Source organism: Dama dama, chromosome 11, assembly GCF_033118175.1.
Source record: "Dama dama isolate Ldn47 chromosome 11, ASM3311817v1, whole genome shotgun sequence".
Taxonomy (NCBI): domain Eukaryota; kingdom Metazoa; phylum Chordata; class Mammalia; order Artiodactyla; family Cervidae; genus Dama; species Dama dama.
The window spans coordinates 63,721,511-63,742,984 of record NC_083691.1 but is presented as its reverse complement, the minus strand read 5'-3'; the positions used below and the strand labels follow the sequence as shown (position 1 = coordinate 63,742,984).

General features: G+C 35.0%; 1 protein-coding gene across 3 annotated transcripts in view; it reads left to right on the top strand.

Annotated features, from left to right (window-relative positions):
• The window catches only part of VRK2 (VRK serine/threonine kinase 2), a 99,384-nt gene that overhangs the window by 63,241 nt on the left and 14,669 nt on the right, over positions 1-21,474 (top strand). For all 3 annotated transcript variants that reach the window (XM_061155399.1, XM_061155398.1, XM_061155400.1), the window contains exons 8-10: positions 8,123-8,255; positions 16,721-16,841; positions 19,400-19,458. In XM_061155399.1, coding sequence (XP_061011382.1) covers positions 8,123-8,255; positions 16,721-16,841; positions 19,400-19,458 — 313 coding nt within the window. The remainder of the gene's footprint in view (positions 1-8,122; positions 8,256-16,720; positions 16,842-19,399; positions 19,459-21,474) is intronic.

Below are 21,474 nucleotides of genomic sequence, written 5' to 3'. Positions count from 1 at the left end.
TTGTGGCTCAGCTGGTAAAGAATCTGCCTGCAATGAGGGTGACCTGGGTTCGATCCTTGGGTTGGGAAGATAACCTGGAGAAGAGAAAAGCTACCCACTCCAGTATTCTGGCCTGGAGAATTCCATGGACTGTATAGATTTTGTACATTTTGTATATTATTTATAAATTCCATGGACTGGTTGTAGATTTTTTGATGATAGCCATTCTGACCAGTTTGAAGTGATACCTCTTTGTAGTTTTGATTTGTATTTTTCTAATAATTAATGATGTTGAGCATCTTTTCATGTGCCTCTGCCATCTGTATTTCTTCATTGAAGGGATGCCTATGTAGATCTTAGGCCTATTTTATGCTTGGGATGTTTGTTTTTTGTGTTGATCTCTATGTGCGTGCTGTATGCTGAGTTTCTTTAGTTGTCCCCAACTCTTTGCAACCCCGTGGTCTGTAGCCCACCAGGCTCCTCTGTCCATGGGATTCTCCAGGCAAGAATACTGGAGTGGGTTTCCATGCCCTCCTCCAAGGGATCTTTCCAACCCAGGGTTCAAGCCCATGTCTCTTAAAAGTCTCCTGCATTGGCAGGTGGCTTCTTTACCACTTGTGCCACCCGGGAAGCTTTTGTGTATTGAGCTCCATGAGTTGTTTGTATATTTTTGAGATTAATCCTTTGTCCGTTGCTTCATTTGCAAATATTTTCTCCCATTCTAAGGGTTATGTTTTCCTCTTGTTTATGGTTTCCTTTGCTGTGCAAAATATTCTAAGTTTTATTAGGTCCCATTTGTTTATTTATGTAGGTCAAAAAAGATCTTGCTGCAGTTTATGTCAGAGTGTTTTTCCTATGTTTTCCTCTAAGAGTTGTATAATGTCTGGTCTTACGCTTAGGTCTTTAATGCATTTTCAGACATTTTTGCCTCCTTTGTCATAGATTAGGTGACCATGAGTGCCTGGGTTTTTTATCCTGTGCCATTAGTCTACATTTCTGTTTCTGTGCCAATACTATACTATCTTGGTTACTGTAGCTTTGTATTATAGTTCAAAATTGGGGAGCCTGATTCCTCCGACTCTGTTTTTCTTTTTCAATATTGCTTTGGCTATTTGGTGTCTTTTGTGTTTCCATAAAAATTGTAAAATTTTTCTTCTACTTCTGTGAAGAATGCCGTTAGTACTTTAATAGGGATTGCATTAATTTAGAGAAGGGCTAACACCTATCTTACTCAAACTCTTCCAGAAAATTGCAGATGAAGGTAAGCTTCCAAACTCATTCTATGAGGCCACCATCACCCTAATTCCAAAACCAGACAAAGATGCCACAAAAAAAGAAAACTACAGGCCAATATCACTGATGAACATAGATGCAAAAATCCTTAACAAAATTCTAGCAAACAGAATCCAACAACATATTAAAAAAATCATACACCATGACCAAGTGGGCTTTATCCCAGGAATGCAAGGATTCTTTAATATCTGCAAATCAATCAATGTAATACACCACATTAACAAATTGAAAGATAAAAACCATATGATTATCTCAATAGATGCAGAGAAAGCCTTTGACAAAATTCAGCACTCATTTATGATTAAAACTCTCCAAAAAGCAGGAATAGAAGGAACATACCTCAACATAATAAAAGCTATATATGACAAACCCACAGCAAGCATCACCCTCAATGGTGAAAAATTGAAAGCATTTCCCCTGAAATCAGGAACAAGACAAGGGTGCCCACTCTCACCACTACTATTCAACATAGTGTTGGAAGTTTTGGCCACAGCAATCAGAGCAGAAAAAGAAGTAAAAGGAATCCAGATAGGAAAAGAAGAAGTGAAACTCTCACTGTTTGCAGATGACATGATCCTCTACATAGAAAACCCTAAAGACTCTACCAGAAAATTACTAGAGCTAATCAATGAATATAGTAAAGTTGCAGGATATAAAATTAACACACAGAAATCCCTTGCATTCCTATATACTAACAATGAAAAAACAGAAAGAGAAATTAAGGAAACAATACCATTCACCATTGCAACAAAAAGAATAAAATACTTAGGAGTATATCTACCTAAAGAAACAAAAGACCTATACATAGAAAACTATAAAACACTGATGAAAGAAATCAAAGAGGACACAAACAGATGGAGAAACATACCGTGTTCATGGATTGGAAGAATCAATATTGTCAAAATGGCTATTCTACCCAAAGCAATCTATAGATTCAATGCAATCCCTATCAAGCTACCAATGGTATTCTTCACAGAACTAGAACAAATAATTTCACAATTTGTATGGAAATACAGAAAACCTCGAATAGCCAAAGTAATCTTGAGAAAGAAAAATGGAACTGGAGGAATCAACCTGCCTGACTTCAGACTCTACTACAAAGCCACAGTCATCAAGACAGTATGGTACTGGCACAAAGACAGAAATATAGATCAATGGAACAGAATAGAAAGCCCAGAGATAAATCCACGAACCTATGGACACCTTATCTTTGACAAAGGAGGCAAGGATATACAATGGAAAAAAGACAACCTCTTTAACAAGTGGTGCTGGGATAACTGGTCAACCACTTGTAAAAGAATGAAAGTAGAACACTTTCTAACACCATACACAAAAATAAACTCAAAATGGATTAAAGATCTAAATGTAAGACCAGAAACTATAAAACTCCTAGAGGAGAACATAGGCAAAACACTCTCCGACATAAATCAAAGCAAGATCCTCTATGACCCACCTCCCAGAATATTGGAAATAAAAGCAAAACTAAACAAATGGGACCTAATGAAACTTAAAAGCTTTTGCACTACAAAGGAAACTATAAGTAAGGTGAAAAGACAGCCCTCAGATTGGGAGAAAATAATAGCAAATGAAGAAACAGACAAAGGATTAATCTCAAAAATATACAAGCAACTCCTGCAGCTCAATTCCAGAAAAATAAATGACCCAATCAAAAAATGGGCCAAAGAACTAAACAGACATTTCTCCAAAGAAGACATACAGATGGCTAACAAACACATGAAAAGATGCTCAACCTCACTCATTATTAGAGAAATGCAAATCAAAACCACAATGAGGTACCATTACACGCCAGTCAGGATGGCTGCTATCCAAAAGTCTACAAGCAATAAATGCTGGAGAGGGTGTGGAGAAAAGGGAACCCTCTTACACTGTTGGTGGGAATGCAAACTAGTACAGCCGCTATGGAAAACAGTGTGGAGATTCCTTAAAAAACTGGAAATAGAACTGCCATATGACCCAGCAATCCCACTTCTGGGCATACACACTGAGGAAACCAGATCTGAAAGAGACACGTGCACCCCAGTGTTCATCGCAGCACTGTTTATAATAGCCAGGACATGGAAGCAACCTAGATGCCCATCAGCAGATGAATGGATAAGGAAGCTGTGGTACATATACACCATGGAATATTACTCAGCCATTAAAAAGAATTCATTTGAACCAGTCCTAATGAGATGGATGAAGCTGGAGCCCCTTATACAGAGTGAAGTAAGCCAGAAAGATAAAGAACATAACAGCATACTAACACATATATATGGAATTTAGAAAGGTGATAACGATAACCCTATATGCAAAACAGAAAAAGAGACACAGAAATACAAAACAGACTTTTGAACTCTGTGGGAGAATGTGAGGGTGGGATATTTCAAAAGAACAGCATGTATACTATCTATGGTGAAACAGATCACCAGCCCAGGTGGGATGCATGAGACAAGTGCTCAGGCCTGGTGCACTGGGAAGACCCAGAGGAATCGTGTGGAGAGGGAGGTGGGAGCGGGGATCGGGATGGGGAATACGTGTAAATCCATGGCTGATTCATATCAATGTATGACAAAACCCACTGAAATGTTGTGAAGTAATTAGCCTCCAACTAATAAAGAAAAAAAAAAAAAAAGAAATAACAGTATAAATGCATGCAAAATAATAATAATAATAGGGATTGCATTGAATCTATAGATTGCTTTGAATAGTACATTCATTTTGACAGTGTTGATTCTTCCAATCCAAGAACATGGTATATTTGTCCATCTGTTTGTGTCATTTTTGATTTCTTTCATCAGTGTTTTATAGTTTTCTTGAATATAGTTCTTTTGCTTCCTTTGGTAGATTTATTCCTAAATATTTTATTCTTTTTGTTGCAGTAGTGAATGGAATTGTTCCCTTAATTTCTCTTTCTGATCTTCCATTGTTATTGTATAGGAATGCAAGACATTTCTGTGCATTTTGTATCCTGCAACTTTACCAAATTCATTGATTAGTTCTAGTAGTTTTCTAGTGGCATCTTTAAGATTGTCTATGTACAGTATCATGTCATCTGCCAATAGTAACAGTTTTGTTTCTAATTTTCCAGTTTATATTCCTTTTATTTCTGTTTCTTCTCTGATTGCCATGACTAGGACTCCTAAAACTATGTTGAATATGAGTGGCAAGAGTGGACATCCTTGTCTTATTCCTGATCCTAGTGGAAATGCCTTCAGTTTTTTACCATTGAGAATGATGTTTGCTGTGGGTTTGTCATATATGGCCTTTATTATGTTGGGGTATATTCCCTCTGTGCCCACTTACTGGAGAGTTTTTATTATAAATGTGTGTTAAGTTTTGTCAGAAGTTTTTCCTGCATCTGTTGAGAAGATCTTTTTTTTATTTTCTAATTTGTTAATATGGTGTTAACATTGATTGCTTTGTGTATATTGAAGAATCCTTGCATTCCTGGGATAGATTTCACTTGATCATGGTGTATGGTCCTTTTAATGTGCTCTTGGATTCTGTCTGCTAATATTTTGTTGAGAATTTTTGTGTCTTATGTTCATCAGTGATACTGGTCTGTAATTTTCTTTCTTCATGATATCTTTGTCTGGTTTTGGTGTCCAGCTAATGGTGGCCTCACAGAATGAATTTGAGAGTGTTCCTCCCTCTGTAATTTTTTGGAAGAGTTTGAGAGGGATTGGTGTTAGCTCTTAAAATGTTTGATAGAATTTACCTGTGAAGCCATCAGGTCCTGGACTGTTGTTTCTTAGATTTTTAACTATAGTTTCAATTTCATTACTTGTGACTGGTCTCTTCACATTTTCTAATTCTTCCTGGTTCAGTCTTGAAAAGTAGTACCTTTCCATTAATTTGTCTGTTTCTTCCAGGTTGTCCATTTTACTGGCAGATAGTAGCTTTTAGTAGTCTCTTATGATCCTTTGTATTTCTGCAGTGTCAGTTCTAATTTCTTTTTCATTTCTAATTTTATTGATTTGAGTCCTCTCCCTTTTTTTCTTGATAGTTTGGCCAAAAGTTTATCAATTTTGTTTATCTTCTCTAAGGACCAACTATGAGTTTTATTGACCTTTGCTCTTGTTTTCTTCATTTCTGTTTATTTCTGATCATTATGATTTCTTCTACTGACTTTGGGTTTTGTCTCTTCATCTTTTTCTGGTTGCTTTAGATGTAGGCTAGATTGTTTATTTGAGATGTTTCTTGAAATGAGATTGAATTGCTATAAACTTCCCTTTTATAACTGCTTTTGCTGCACCCCATAGGTTTGGATCATTGTGTTTTTGTTGTCATTTTTTTCTATGTAGTTTTTTTATTTCCTCTTTAATTTCTTCAGTGATCTCTTGGTTATTTAATGGTGCATGTTTTTTTGCCATGTGTTTGTGATTTTTTTATAGGTTGTTTTTTTCCTGTAATTGATTTCTAATCTCATAGCATTATGGAAAAAATATTTGATGCGATTTCAATTTTCTTAAACTTTCTAAGGCTTGATTTGTGACCCAGTGTGTGATCTATGCTGGAGAATGTTCTGTGTGCACTGGAGAAAAAGTGTACTCTGCTGCTTTCGGGTGGAATGTCCTATGAATATCAGTTATCTATCTGGTCTATTGTGTCATTTAAAGCTTGTGTTTTCTTTTTTGTTTTTTCTTTCTGGATGATCTGTCCATGTATTTTCTGTCCACTCATGTAAGTGGGGTCTTAAAGTCCCCCACTATTAATGTGTTATTGTCAATTTCCCCTTTTATAGCTGTTAGCATTTGCCTTATGTATTAAGGTGCTCCTATGTTTGGTGCATAAATATTTATAATTTTTGTTTCTTCTTGGATTGATCCCTTGATCATTATGTGATGTCCTTCCTTATCTCTAGTAACAGTCCTTACTTTGTAAAGTCTTTTTTATCTGGTACAAGTATTGCTACTCCAGCTTTCCTCTGATTTCCATTTGCATGGTTTATCTATTTATATCCCCTCACTTTCAGGTTGTATGTGTCCCTAGATCTGAAGTGGCTCTCTTGTATATATTACAGGACTTGTTTTTGTATCCATTCAGCCAGTCGATGTGTTTTGGTTGGAGCATTTAGTTCATTTACATTTAAGGTAATTATCACTGTGTATGTTCCTATAGCCATTTTCTTAATTGTTTTTGGTTTGTTTTTGAGGGTCTTTTTCTCCTCTGTGTTTCCCACCTAGAGAAGATCCTTTAGCATTTGTTGTAAAGCTGGTCTGGTGGTGCTGAATTCTCTTAACTTTTTTTCATCTGTAAAGCTTTTGATATCTCTGTTGAACTGAATGAGATCCTTTCCACTTGCTATCAATATTTATGTTCTCAGGATGTCTACTTTGCAAAGTGAAGTCTATTTAGTTCTCAAATAAAGATAAAAATGCATCATAAATAGTGAAAGCAAGCAACCAGTTTTACATCTGATTCTGAAGTGCAGTTACTTTGGGCAGTTACTCCTGAAGCCATGTTGAGAAATGGCATCTGTGAGTGAGAGACAAAACTGAAATACCATGTTTTCATACAATCTAGCAAGCTATGTTCTCCAGCAAATGAAGGAAACTGTGTTGTTTATATTTTGAAGTTCAGAATATCTTCTACTTAGGCTGTCCTGAAACCAACAACTTCAATTAAAATTTAATTTTCTTTTAATAGGTATCTTTTAAAATTCCATTTGTATTATAATATTAATACTTTATTGTCTTAAAGCTGAACATTGTGAAGTGTTGCCTTATTCCCTCAATTTTAAAGAAATACATGTGAAACAATCCATTTTGAAAGTTGAAGCTGCTTTGTTTTTCAGTGGTTTAGAGGGGAGAGGATCATGGTAACATGTAGGTAGAAAGTGTAATATTCTGACTGTGTGTTCATGCTGTCACTTCAGTTGTGTATGACTCTTAGCACCACTATGACCTGTAGCCTGCCAGGCACCTCTGTCTGTGGGATTTTTCCAGGCAAGAACACTAGAGTGGGTTGCCATTCCCTTCTCCAGGGGATCTTCCCAACCCATGGATTGAACCCAGGTCTTCTGCATTGCAGACTGACTCTTCACCATCTGATATATGTTAGAATAAACGTCTAATCATAACACTTCCCTATTCAGTGTATGCTTTATCTGTAAAACTACTTCTCTCCTCCCTTCTTTTTCTCTCCGAAAGTAACCTTAGGAAAATTCACTTGAATTGCTATCTGACTTTTCAACAATCTATATTCTGTTTGGATACCCTGCTTAGATTCTAACTGACTTTCAAAGATAACAGTCATGATATGGATTGGTCTGAAAGACCAAAAGTACTGCATTGATGTTCCATTCTTAAATACGGACAACATGATTCTGGGTTTTTGTTTTTTTTTTAATTTTGACAGTCATTATCCCTTATAGTCTGTTCACTGTTTTTATGCTTCCTGTTAATGGAGATTCCTGTAATATTAGCTTACTATTTTTAGATTGTTCTCCTCTCCCCTCCCTGTTGAAATAGTTTTATGTTACAAGGAGGGGTTACTAAGAAAAAAAGGCTGATCCTCATAAGCTGTATGAATACAGATAAAAAGACATATTGTGGTTTATGACATCTACATGCCCACCTAGAGGGAAGGGAATTTAAGAGCAGCATAAAAAGAATGAAAATCTAAGTCAACTCAGAAACAAGATATGCCTATGTTGAAGTAAGGATTTAAGTTAGAAAGTTCATTGTTATGGCCCCCAGTTGTATCTGTTTTATCTGAAGGCACCATTTGGTTTAATAAAATACAGATCTGAGGTTCTCTTAACCTATCAGTTTCTTAAGACTTAATTATAAAGGTTAACTTTTCAAAGGACAAAAACATTATTCATTTGTCTGTTCACGTCTTCCAGGTTTATCTTGCAGATTATGGACTTTCCTACAGATATTGTCCCAATGGGAACCACAAACAGTATCAGGAAAATCCTAAAAAAGGCCATAATGGGACAATAGAGTTTACCAGCTTGGATGCCCACAAGGGAGTAGGTAGGTTTCTTTTTTTTTATTTCACAATAATTAGAACAAAGTCTTAAGGCTCCATGAAATGACCTTTTTGCCTGGTCACTTTGAAGAATGAGAACATTGGTGAGATTTTTTTTATCAAAAGTAATGAATTCCTGTATGTCAACAAGTGTTCTTCTAACTGAGAGAAGAGATACAGACTTTTGACAAGTGAAAAAAGAGTAAAAGATGTCAAGTAAGCAAAATTTGATGCTCATTTGGAGCAGCCTAAGGTCCTAGTTTGTTTACATTAAACTTGAAAGTCAACAACTGAATTTTTATGCTTTAGAAAGTCTTTTGGATTTGGTGCAGGTACATGTGTGAAGAATGATTCCTGTTTTTCATTGTGCTCTTGTCAGAGCTTTAGCAGATACCATCTCAACAATAAGGAAGTCTTTTCTGAAACTATGAAGTGTTAACTTGTGGAAATCTCTCCTAGTCACCTTTCATATATCTTACTTATTTAAACTCACTTTGATGGTATTGGAAACACATTTGCAGGTAAATTACATACATAGTCCTTTTATTGGATATTGATTGTACTGCCTTGCATTCCAAGGCAGACTTAATTCAACAATTCCCTAATTAGTTAAAGTCATAACCTATGTCTTGTATTCATTTACCATTAATTAAACCTTAGCTGTTTATTACACTGCAGTCCAAATCCAATAGCCGACCCAGAAAGCCATGGAAAAGGAAGTAGGAGGTCAATATTGAAAATATATGGTGTGGAGTCCCCACTGATGGTTGCTTTGTTCACAATCAATATGGTCAATGCAACTGTACTTTCTTAGTTGCTCTGTCAGCAAGACAAAAAGTCAATTCTAATGTTATGCTAGTAAAAAAAAAAAAAATGGTGACTATTGAAAAACTTTGGCTTTCAAAATTATATTATTCATAAACTTTGTTCACAAAAGTATTTTCAAATACACTAAACCACACAAATAATTTTTAAACAGCTTTGAACGGACCACATTTTCACTAAAAGGCAGTTAGACATTTGCAGTTGTTAATGGCTGTTGAACTGTTACCCTAAACTGATACTTTCTAATGAGTTTTTGTTGGTGCAAACAACTGTATATTATTGCCTTTTCTATTAAAAGGACCATTGACCATGTAATGTAGAGGGTCTTGATAATTTTCGAGGGCAATTAAAACCCACTCTAGTTTAGGGTAGGCCACTGAAAAAGTGAAACAAGTGGGTCAGTTGTATACCTTCTTCCTTTCAGGAAGAATCATAGGTTAAATTTTTGGGGTTGGAAATTGGCTCATATAACTCCTGATCAGAGTAAGGGAAATCACTGCATTTTTTTTCAAAGATAGTTTGGTTAAAAAAGTAATGGTTTCACTCAGAAATTTAATAATATTGTATTACTTTTCACCATTAGCATTGTTAATGAATCAATGGGCATTTTAAAAATATATAAATGGGACATTGGCTTTAATTAAGGACTTCCCTGGTGACTCAGACAGTAAAGAATCCACCTGCAGTGCAGGAGACCTGGGTTTGATCCCTGGGTTGGGAAGATCCTCTGGAGAAGGGAGTGGCAACCCTCTCCAGTGTTCTTGCGGAGAACCCCATGGACAGAGGAGCCTGGTGGGCTACAGTCCACAGGGTCGCAAAGATTCAGACAAGACTGAGCGATTAAGCACAAGGAATGTAAAAGTCAAATGTTCATTGATAGTGTTTTGGGTTTTTTTAATTTAAAGTTCTCAGTGAATTTTGTTCTTCACTATTGCAATATGTATTAGTATGAAAGAATATTTAGAAACCTGAAAGTACTTTTTGATAGTAGTATAACTGGAAACTCATCATACAAATTCTTAAGCATTGGTCCAATTACGTTATTGACGATGTTAACTTATGATTGGGCCACTAAGTTCAACCAGTAGCTCTAATACTGATATGAATAGATTTGACCATTATAAATATAACTGTGATTGTGGAATGGGAAAGTAGAGTTGATGGATGTTGGTCTGATCACTGTTTGGACTGTGGTAATTCTGAAAGTCCTCCCCAGTTATTCCATAGTTTAGGTAAATATTTTCATTATGCTACCTTCATGAAAGATTTGAACAATATTTTATTCTGTAGTGTATTTAAGTTTTTGCTCCCTAAATAATAATACATGTTGATGAGCTGGGTAGATTTCACCATGTTAGGTCTTTGGAGAGAAGAATGAACTGAGAATAGTAATAGAAAGATATTACCTCTTTGGGAAGGCTGCTCAGGTTGGAGCCTCCACTACATATTTTTGGTATTTGCTGAAAAGTTATAAGCTGGAGTGAATATTCATTTTTACCACAGGTTTAAAAAGATTTCTATAAAAATTATATTCCCTTAATGCATTACAAATAGAGTGTAAAGTTCTCACCATTTCTGTATTTACATATATATATACATATATATGCATATGCCTTCACATATATGTATACACACATATATACTTCCACACATAGATGCATGGATGTGTATGTACACACATTTGCTGAAATTTTAACATGCAGTGTAGTATGAAAACTGAAAGGTTTGATATCCTCAAATATTTGAATACTATTCATTCCTAATGTTTTAGATTTAATTTTCCAAAATAAAACATTTCACTTTAGGATTTTATTAGAAATGGAATAATCATTTAGTCCTATCTAGAAACTAGTATAAACAAGGCCATAAATCCTGCAGGTAAATGCAGAAGGTCAGATTCATAAATATTAATGTGTTTACTTTCAGTATACATTATGTAGTTTAATCTCAGAAAAATCTTTTCTATACCAGTGCACCTATGAGATCAAATAAATACTGAGACAGATAATGCAAGGGAAAACATAAAGAGCAAAACAAGTTATCACTAGGAAATAGAATCTCTAGTTGTCAGAGCATTTGTTAACGTTTTAGGTTTATCTTGGCTTGATCAAGCCCTGGGAAATATCCAGCCTTCAATGTAAGACTGACTTATGGATTAGACACTTAACAGATATATTGCTAACCTGGTCAGACTGTCTGGTCTGTTACCTTTGTAGTGGTTATTCAGAAACTGAAGCTAACTCTCATGTTCCTGTGGATTATTAATAGTTGGGTTTTCATAATGAAGGAATTTGTATAAGGTGCCAGTCATCAGTTTTACATAAGCGTTTTTAGTTCAACTGTGTAAAAGGAGGGTAGCTTGTATTATTATAAGTAAAAATATGAATAGAGATATATAAAAGTGAATGAACAGATGGGTGAATGGATAGATAACTATTCTTGAGCTATTGTACATATGTATATATCTGTATTTTTTCAAATTGCAATTATTCTTCCAAACTCAATTCTCTTATGTGACCTAGAAGTGTTTTGTGAGTGGCTGAAGTGCTTCATTTAGTGTAAAATTAGAGTAATACATGTTGGGCTTATCTCATCTATTATTAATCTCTTATTCATAGAAACCAACATGTATAAACATTGACATATTTTTGGGCTTGTTGCCTGATAATTAAAGAGAATTATATCTGTGTCAAATACACTATTTTAAAATTTGTTACATTCTTAGTAATGTTAAAAAGCAATATTGGGATCAATGTGTGGTATGGATTTTTGTAGATTTTTCTGCTCACTGAGGCATGCAGTCAATACTTAATTTCTCTAGAGATATACTGCATTTAACATATTGAGCTTTTTTAAATACTTCAGACCTGTGCATTGAGTGTATAATACCTGTTTTAATTTGACATCATTGATGACCATACAATGTGATATCTAAATTGCATTTTAAATGTCCATTTGTTTATATGATATATTCAGTATCAAGGAAAGAACTATATTGCATACTTTAAAAAATTTTTGCCAGTTGCTACAGTTTATGAAATCCAAGTCTTGTGTTATTTCCTGCATGGCTGCATTTCACTCTAATATAGCACTCCAACTTACAAAATATATGTGAGATAAACTGCGAATGTGTTTTCATGCTACCAAACTTGGGGAAATGACATGGTTTACACAATATTTAACTTCCTAAACAATAATTCAAAAAAAGGAACCTATTTTTCAATTATAAGATATTAAGGTAAACCTTCAAGTTACTATTGAATCTACTAGTAGTCAGAAAAACATACTGTTGATTTTTATTTTTAAGTAAATTTCACTGCTATAAATACTCCTTGGTTGATGTATAAATAAATTTTAATGAAGGCACTATTCCCTCTATGTGGCATAACCCAATTTTGACATTTAGACAAGACTTTCAAAGTCTTGGCATAGATATTAAACTGTTTGGTTGGGTTAAGAATACACATTGGCCAAATGTAAGATACCTTTGCTCTGTTGAATAACTTCTCCTGAGATCACACAGTAGTGTTTCATCAAAAACTAAGGCTTAGGATTTAAAAGGTACTGAACAAATGAGAGACCTGATTTTATTTATTTGAAATGTGACACATTGCATTCTACTTTCCTAATATCCTAATTGCAGTAAATTGGAGCCACCTTAAAGTTCCCTAGCTCTTTATATATCTGAATTGGAAAAACTACTAAATAACATAGGTTAAAAAATAAATAAAAAATAACATAGGTTACTAGTTAGAAAAACAAGAGTAACGTTTAAATTTGTTCTGCAGATAGTCACAATTCACTTTTCAGGTGAGCATGTTACTCAGATGTTTTCTGCTTTCCTATTGTCATTTCTGAATATATAAACTAGTATTTTGAGCAATTAAACCCTGTTTGCTTAAGGCAGAAGTTTTAAGGCTCATTTTATTATTTCCTACAAAAACTTGTTTTTCCTCCTACTTTATAATGTTACTCTATATAAGAAAAAAAATGTTTTCTATACAAAAAACATGTTAGGCAAATAATCAGATCCATTTGGAGATTAACACTGATATTTTTCTTTTTCTCCCAATTCTTTCATTCCATTTGATGAATTTCACCCAGATAATTTTACTGCAGTTTATCTTTATAGTAAGGACCAGTTCTCCAGTGTGATTTCTTTGTTGTTTCTGTTCCAGCTTGGAAGAACCATTTAACATTTTATAAATTAGTGTTTTAATTAGACAGTCTTTTTCATCAGAATGAAGTAGTTTTAAACAAATAGTTTCATGAAAGGTTGGTTGCATGAAAAATTTTGTTAGTGCTGCAGCTTAGACCTCAGGATCTGCTGCTTATTTCTTCCTTGCCAGTATACCTGTCTTTGGTCAGTATATCTTTTGGTGTTTTAAGTTAAAATGCCTGCTTCAAATACTTCCCTAACTGTAGAAGCAGTATATATAATGTTGTCTAAATGGTGTTAAAACTAACAAGGGAGGCAAAGTAATTGGCAGATTGGAGTGTTGGCTTTGGATTCTGAACACTTTGGATTTCAGTGCAGAGCTCTGAATTTTTGCTCTGTGATACCGAGCAAGTTATTTAACCTCTCTGAGACTCTATTTTCTTCTTTGTCAACAGGGCTAATGATACTTACCTCATGTTATTGTTAGGATGATTAAATAAGATAAAAGCAGTTAGAGTGTCTGGCACAGTAGCAGCTTCATAAATCACATGGATTGTTTTTATTTTAATTATGTATTCTAGTGTCAGCTGTTTCTAGTATCTACTTTCTAGGGAAATAGAATTCAGGTCCCACTCCACCTGTGCATTTTTTGGGGGGATTTCTGTTGGCAATAATCATTTAGAAATGTTGAGCAACTGAAAACACCACCATATTAAAAAGCAAAGTAAAAATTGGATGCTAAATTATATTTAGATAGTGACATGAGAATATAGAAGAAAAATATTAATAACTAAATTTTCCTATATTTCCAAGCAGTAATACCATAAGTAAAAGTATGACTTTACATATAGGAAATATATATGGAAATATGCTGATAATGATTGTATTAATTATCAAGTGCACCTGATAAACTTTATGTATTATAATAAGTTATACAGAAATAAATATTATACAGAAATAAAATAATCTATAACATATGTTTCAGCTTTCAAATTAGAAAATATTTTCCTAGTTAGATATTGTCTTCTTCAGCTGTGATCAACTCTTGTTTTTTAATTTTCAGCATTTTGTTGTCAGATATATAGGAAATAACAGAATAATACAGTAAATATCCAAATGTTAGATTCCTAGATTCAACAGATATTATATTATCTTTTGTTTAAAGTACATCTACATTAAATTTAGATATATGATAAATTTACTGTGTTAATTACATACCCACTCATAGATACTAATATTGGCATCCAAAATATTTTAATTAATTTAACCAGTGTTAAAATTGCTCTTCTGTATGTAGTAGATGGAGAGATAACATAGTCATTGGTACAGTCTTAGAGTTTAGATTCTCAAATAAACACATCACCCTTTGCAGTTTGTTTCCCTGAGAGGGAGTTTCAGGGAGAGGTGTGTGCTTGGAAGCATTTTTAATCCTTTCATCTCACTGTTCAATGGTGGGAAAGAGTTAGTGTAGAATTTTTTCTTTAACATTACATGTATGTCTGCAGAACTTAGTGGAAACAGTGGTAAAACATTTACCTCACCATAGTTATTAATGTATATATGTAGTAAAAGTAAATAAAAGTTTGAAAAATGTGATGCCATAGTTTAATATTAGGTAAGACTGAACTATGCTAGTGAAGTAAAGTTAATTATCAAAGGGCTATTTCAAATGAAGACCAGTTTATGAAAGATTGGCTTCAGGAATCTAAATGACTTGTCATTACTTACAGCTTTGTATCAATTAATCCCTCAGTTGGAGGGTTGGGGGAAGTGACTGGAAATGTTCATTCTATTTTAATTCTGGTTGGTTTTCCTCAGAGGGTCTCTTGTGTGTAGCCTATATTGTCCAAACAGGTGCCAGAATATAATTTTTTGAAAATTAGAGGATGTGAATTTTTTTAAGTGGTAGTAATCAGGAATTGCCGTAATGGAAAAGGGACTTGTGAACACATCTGTACAAATGGAAACATTCCATTATTAATGGGAGATTTATTACTGAAGAAATCACTACAAAACAGCATGGTAGAGATTGTGTTTTTATTTTAATAGGGGAGCCAAGTCTTGCATTAGGACATTGTTGAAGCTGTGCAGAAAGGAAATGATACCCATGGGACTGTAGCATTCTACTCGATTGAAGGGCCTTTAATAATCCAGTACTCTAATAGCAGTTAAGATAGAGTATGTGTGAGAGCTAATCTTGTCTTCTGCTTTTATAATAGCTTATGTATGGTGACCAAAAGTAGTTATGGTGTGCTAGCAACACTGTTCTTAGTAGACGACTTTTAAAATTAAAAACTGAGTTTACTGAGTGACTTTTCAGAGTGTATTTAATGAAAGATAATAAAACAGGATACCTGTTTACAGCAGGTTTAGCAGCCATGAATTACACTTAGGAGATTTTATATCCCTACACAGGTGAACATTCAAGTTATGGTAGAAATCTAAGCCAACCTATTGTTTTATAACAATTTGGAATGGTTATAAAAATGAGTTTATTTTGTAGGACTTTGTTAATGTTTTGATCATTATTTCAGTAATATTTTGTACATTTTGAGATTTTACTATATTTCATTGTCCTTTTGATATCAGCTACTTAAAAAAAAACAATTATCATGAAATTAGTCTGTTATTTAGTAATTTTATGTAAATGATATTTATAGTGGCCTCAAAGTATTCTTTTCCTGTATTTTTTAATGAAAAGCCATCTTATATTAAATTCTGGAAGCCTCTATTTTGCTTTAAAATCTACTTCCCACCATCTCCACCTTCACCCTTCATGCACTCTGTTGCTTTACCTTTTTTTTTTTTCAGGATGTTTGGCCAGAATTTCACCAAAGCACTGCTTATATCTAAAATAACATTCGTAAAATTCTAGATCCGTGTACCCACAAAACAGAAGGCATACTTTTCCTATACTGTCATTTAATTGAAAAGTCTTAAGAAAGACCTGTATTTTAATACTGCACACTAGATGGCAGTTTTGTCATATTCTTCCAATTTCAAAGGCTACTAGTAAGAGTGGAACAGGAAAGGCCATCAATGTTTAGTCTGCACTCGAAGGGTCTCTGCATGACCAATGCAGACCCCATGGACTTCCTGGAACATGTGTTAGCAATTTAGCTGCAGACATTTATTTCTTTGTTTTACTGCTTGGCTCTTTGCGAAAGTGTTGGTGCCAGGTTATGGGTTGTCTGGATCATGTCAGAGGCCATGGAGATCAAGTTCATGTGACAGGCCAGACTAAGGAAGGATGAAGTTGGAGGAGGTGAGGAAACTGACCCTTACTTTCAACAGCAACAAGTCACTGCCTGTCTGTGGACTGGGGCCAAATGCCTGGACGTTTAAGCTTTTCTCCAGCTGAACAAACAAAACACATTGCCCATTTGGCTTTTTCATATTTCATCAGTGGTAGTTCATTCAGTGATTTCTCTATTTCTCAAAACTTGCTTATCCCTCATCTTTCTTTCTTAATGCTTATTCCTATAGCCCTGTCCAGACGAAGTGACCTTGAGATCCTCGGCTACTGCCTGCTGCGGTGGTTATGTGGGAGCCTGCCCTGGGAATGGAGCCTGCAGGACCCTGTAGCTGTCCAGGCTGCAAAAACAAAGTACATATTTTCAAGTATTGCATCATTTACAGCACCAGGGCTGAAAAGATACACTAAAGCAAGTTAATATATCAAAAAAAAAGACTGCCATTCAACTAACATGATAGCCAAAGCAAATTTCTTAAATTTGAAAAATATTTTTAAAAAACCAAACAGCTTACAGACATACCCGCCATTAAGCTAGCACCTATGAAATCACATGTATTGAGTTGTAATGCAAAATATAAAGTGAAATATTTGTTACTTCACAGGGTGTTTTCCAAAGCTTAGATTCTAGGTGGTGGTATTTTCAAGGAAGAACATTTTCAAATTATCATTGTACAAGTACATGGAGTTATTGTGAGCTTGGTAGCTTGGTGTGATTGATAATAACTGTGCAAAGCAACAGTGTGAAGTGGGACAAACAGGACTTATTTTTTCAAGTGAGAGGAACATACTTCTTTTTAATCCTGTGTTTTGGGAGGGAGGATGTTCTGTTTCTTAAGGAAGAAACAAACAAAATTTGTATATGTTTATCCAAGAGATAATTTTGCAGCCACATAAACATTTTTAATATTCCACATTCAATTTTTATCACCTGAACTCTATTAGCATGAGAATTAGGTTAGACTAAGAGCAGAGTGGTTTACTATTGTACTGTTTTTCTCACTGATCAGGCCTAAGAAAAAGTCAATTGCTTATAACACAGCATAGTCAATTTTTCATTATGTACCAAGATATTCTCAACAGTAGTTATGTACAGATATAATATCACGATTGGAAAAAGCTGCTGTATTTTAAATAAGACAAGTCACAACGGAAGTTTACAGAAGGGGTAACTAATCCGCAGAAATCAGTCTTTCAAATTCAGTGTGACATCAGTTCTTAACAGAGAGGGAAGCTAACCTGTAGATAGAGAGTAGTACAGATTACATTTGTAAATACTGACATATATTGTAAGATATATCTCTCCACTTCAGTCTGGATCATTCTAGTCCCTTACCCCAACTAACACGTTTGTATGTCAGCATTAGAACGATCTCATCAGTTATTTACTGCAGTGACTGATGTGTCCATCTAACCCTCAGGTAACTAATGCTCTTCAATATATGAGTCAGGGTCAAAGCACAGTCATGGGCACATGTAGGCAGTCTTGGTTTCCAATTTCCCACCTCAGTTTATCTAAGTTAAATAAAATGCTTTATTTAAAAAACTAGCATATTAATTCTAATGATAATATATATGTTTTTCTTTTCACAAGACTTACAGATATTCACAGACTTACAGATATTTGTTTTGGTCTTTTATCAATATGCATGTGTAGATGTGTACATTGTAGATCTCTTTAATGAATATGCCTGCATGTATATATTTGAAGGTAATAGGGTATCATATAAATAATAAAACATAATGCTAATAAACATAATCCCCATTTATATTTTTAGGTCCCTTGCCTGTGTTAGTATATTTATTTTGGCCTGATTAATAGCGTAAACCTACTGACCAGTAAAGCTAGTATTGTATTATAAAGTTTATAATTAAGGCATATATATGTATATTAATATGATATATATTCAGTTATGATATAAATATGTTCAAACTTCTTATATAGTACATATTCATAATTTATTCAACTTGCTGAGAAGGCATAACACTGAATTTCCCAGTAAGGGCGGGCTTGCATATTCAATCATATTACTATATCTCCCTCACGTCCTTTATGTTCCTGACACCAGGTAATATTAGATCAGTACATTTACTGTTGCAGTTGTGCCTGTGCCTGAGTTTGTGAATCATTCATATCAGTAATTTTAGTTGAGGTGTTCATATATTTGTGGCTGAGGCAACTTAAGAGATTTGTACTTGTTCAGTCTAAAACACTGAAAAGTCTTAGAATAATGGGTTTTGGGGGGGCTATTTCTTGTTAATCTGTTTAATCTTGTGCTTCGTTGCTCAGTTCTGTGTTCAACTCTCTGTGACCCTGCAAAGATTGTAGCCCGCCAGGCTCTTCTGTCCATGGGGATTCTCCAGGCAAGAATACTGGAGTGGGTTGCCATGCCCTCCTCCAGGGTATCTTCCCGACCCAGAGATTGAACCCAGGTCTCCCGCATTGCAGATGGATTCTTTACCGTCTGAGCCACCAGGGATAGCATAGCATAAAACTGCCCAGTGAAGAACAATAGACATAAAAAGGAAATAATATACCCCTTCCCAGTGGTAAATACCTGAGGAAAAATATCTTGAAAATCCAGGTAAAATTTTTCCACATATATTTTTCTTGAAGTTTTTACAGAAAAACCATGTATCCCTACTTCTGCATTTGCATGTACAGACCTTGTATTAAAGCATTTATACTGTATTTCTATGTTTAGTTTCTAGGTGATTGATATAAAATTGATCAGTGAGATTTGAGGGCTCTCCCCTTTCCGCTTTACCCTCTTATCCTTTACAGGTGGGTAGGAAAAAAAAGTAAGGAAAGTCACACTACCAGTGACCCATCAACAAGTTTTGTTTTCTGATCAAAACAACGTGTCACAGGACTGCAGACATTCACTGCGCCTTCCTCTTCTTTGTTTCAGTCTGTTGGACGAGCTGCCTGAGTCGGTGCTTCAGTGGGCTCCTTCTGGAAGCAGCTGCCGTAAGTCAGATGATGACTTCTACCTCCCCCTGTAGGATTTCCAGGTCACTGCGTGTGTCACTCTTGTCCCTTTTTCTGCGCCCAATCCCCTTCTCACAGTGGTGGGAAGAAAACCCCCAGGGTTCTAGCAACCCCCAGGTTGCTAGAGAAGAGAACTTTTCAATTCTCTTTTCATTAGGACACAAGAATGCTGCAGGAACTTGCTCAAGTAGTCTTCTCAGCTTTGCTGATGGCACTGCTTTCTTTCAGATGTATGTTTGGGGAATTGTGCACAGGTTCAATGGTCTACTATATCTGGTATTTCTAGAGTGGACTTTCTGGTTTTGTTTCTCTGAAGATAAAGTTGATCTAAGGAAAGACTGCTTTCAATTAGTAGTTTAAAAAAGCAAACCATTAAACATTTGAATGCTGTTTAGACCTGAGTTATAGTGTCACCCAGCAACCCGAAAAAAAATTTTTTTGGTCTGGTAAGGCATATGACCTGGGGATTCAGAGTATATTTCATTAAACGGGTTTCTCTTTCATGTTGGTATAGACCATTTTGCAATTCTTTAATTGGTAGTGCTGTCAGTAAAAATCGCAAGGCGATTGGGAATTACCCAAGTGCTGCATGGCACATTGTTCAGCCCCAGTTTAACAGCCGAGTTAGATTGCCTCACGGAACAGAGCCTGCTTCTGCCGTCCGGTTGCTTTCTTTCCGAGACGATAAGCAAAGTGAATCTTGATCTCTATTTGTACCGGGCAATTTCAGTTAGCTTTTAGCTGACTTATGAAAGCAAATATGTACACTGACTGTCTAGAGAAGGTCAAATAGTATCAGTTTCCACATGAGAGTTTGAAAGTAGAGTTAAATCATTTTAAACTTATACTTACAGCCCTTCTTTGACCAGAAACTAGAATTTTCATTTCCATAGGAAACAAATAAACCAGTTGTGCTTTCCCATTTCCATTTCCCAAGTCCCACAAGTCTGTCCCATATCTTCACTCTCTGTAGCCCCTTTCCTTCTGTTGGGTGGAGCAAGGCAAATGGGACAGCAGTATTCTCATTGGTGGGGATGGACTGCAAGATGAAAGCTTTTTGTTTATGTAACTGCACTGAGTAACTCAGTCAATATGCCAATATTCATTTTTGGCTAATATTCTTATTGGTACTTTTACCAAATCGTACAGGTTTCATTTTACTCAATAAGACAGCAAAATGAGAGGTGAAATGTTAAAAAAAACAACAACAAACATTTAAATTGTGTATCTGTCTTTTATTGTCCCTCCTGCCTAAAAAGTAAACTGCTGAGTTTAGGATTAGAAAAGAAAGCCCAGTTGCCCTGGATCGTACACAATAAATACCTATGGACCAGTGTGTATTCTGGGACACTGCTGTTGCTAGATATGAGATTTGAGTGATGAGAAATGGTAGGAGGAGTGCCAGGCTCCTCTTTTTCAGTACAAACCATTTGTTTGAGTCTATACTGTTATTTTATAAAATGCAGATTTCTATTTTTAAAGCACAAAATGTTGAAACTTTATGATTAACTCAAAGTCTCAAGTTGTTTATGCTTGGGAGAGTGGGTATTACTCGCATGAGAATTAATCTGATTTACAAAAGGTTTGTTACTAAGACATTTTATGATGTAAAACAGCTGAGAAGTTTGCAGCATGCATGTCCCACTCAGTGTAATAATAATAGTTTCAAAAGTTTCTGTCTCTTGAAATGATAGTCAGTAATGATACTTAATATTTCACTAGTAGCAGATGATTCAAGAATATCATAATTTCATACTACTCAAAGCATTTTGTTTTATAGCTCTGGAAATATGCTAGTAAATTAAAAGGTGTACCTAATATAATAAATCTAAATTTTGAAAGGCTAACATTTAAAACCAGTACTATATCACAATCGTCTGAGCATCAGGTTTATCATAATAAATTCATAACAGAGGTGGCTCTTCTCCTTTTCTTCCTCTCCTACCTCATGGTACCTCATTTTTTTAAAGCCCAGACCCACGAAGGCTTTCCAGC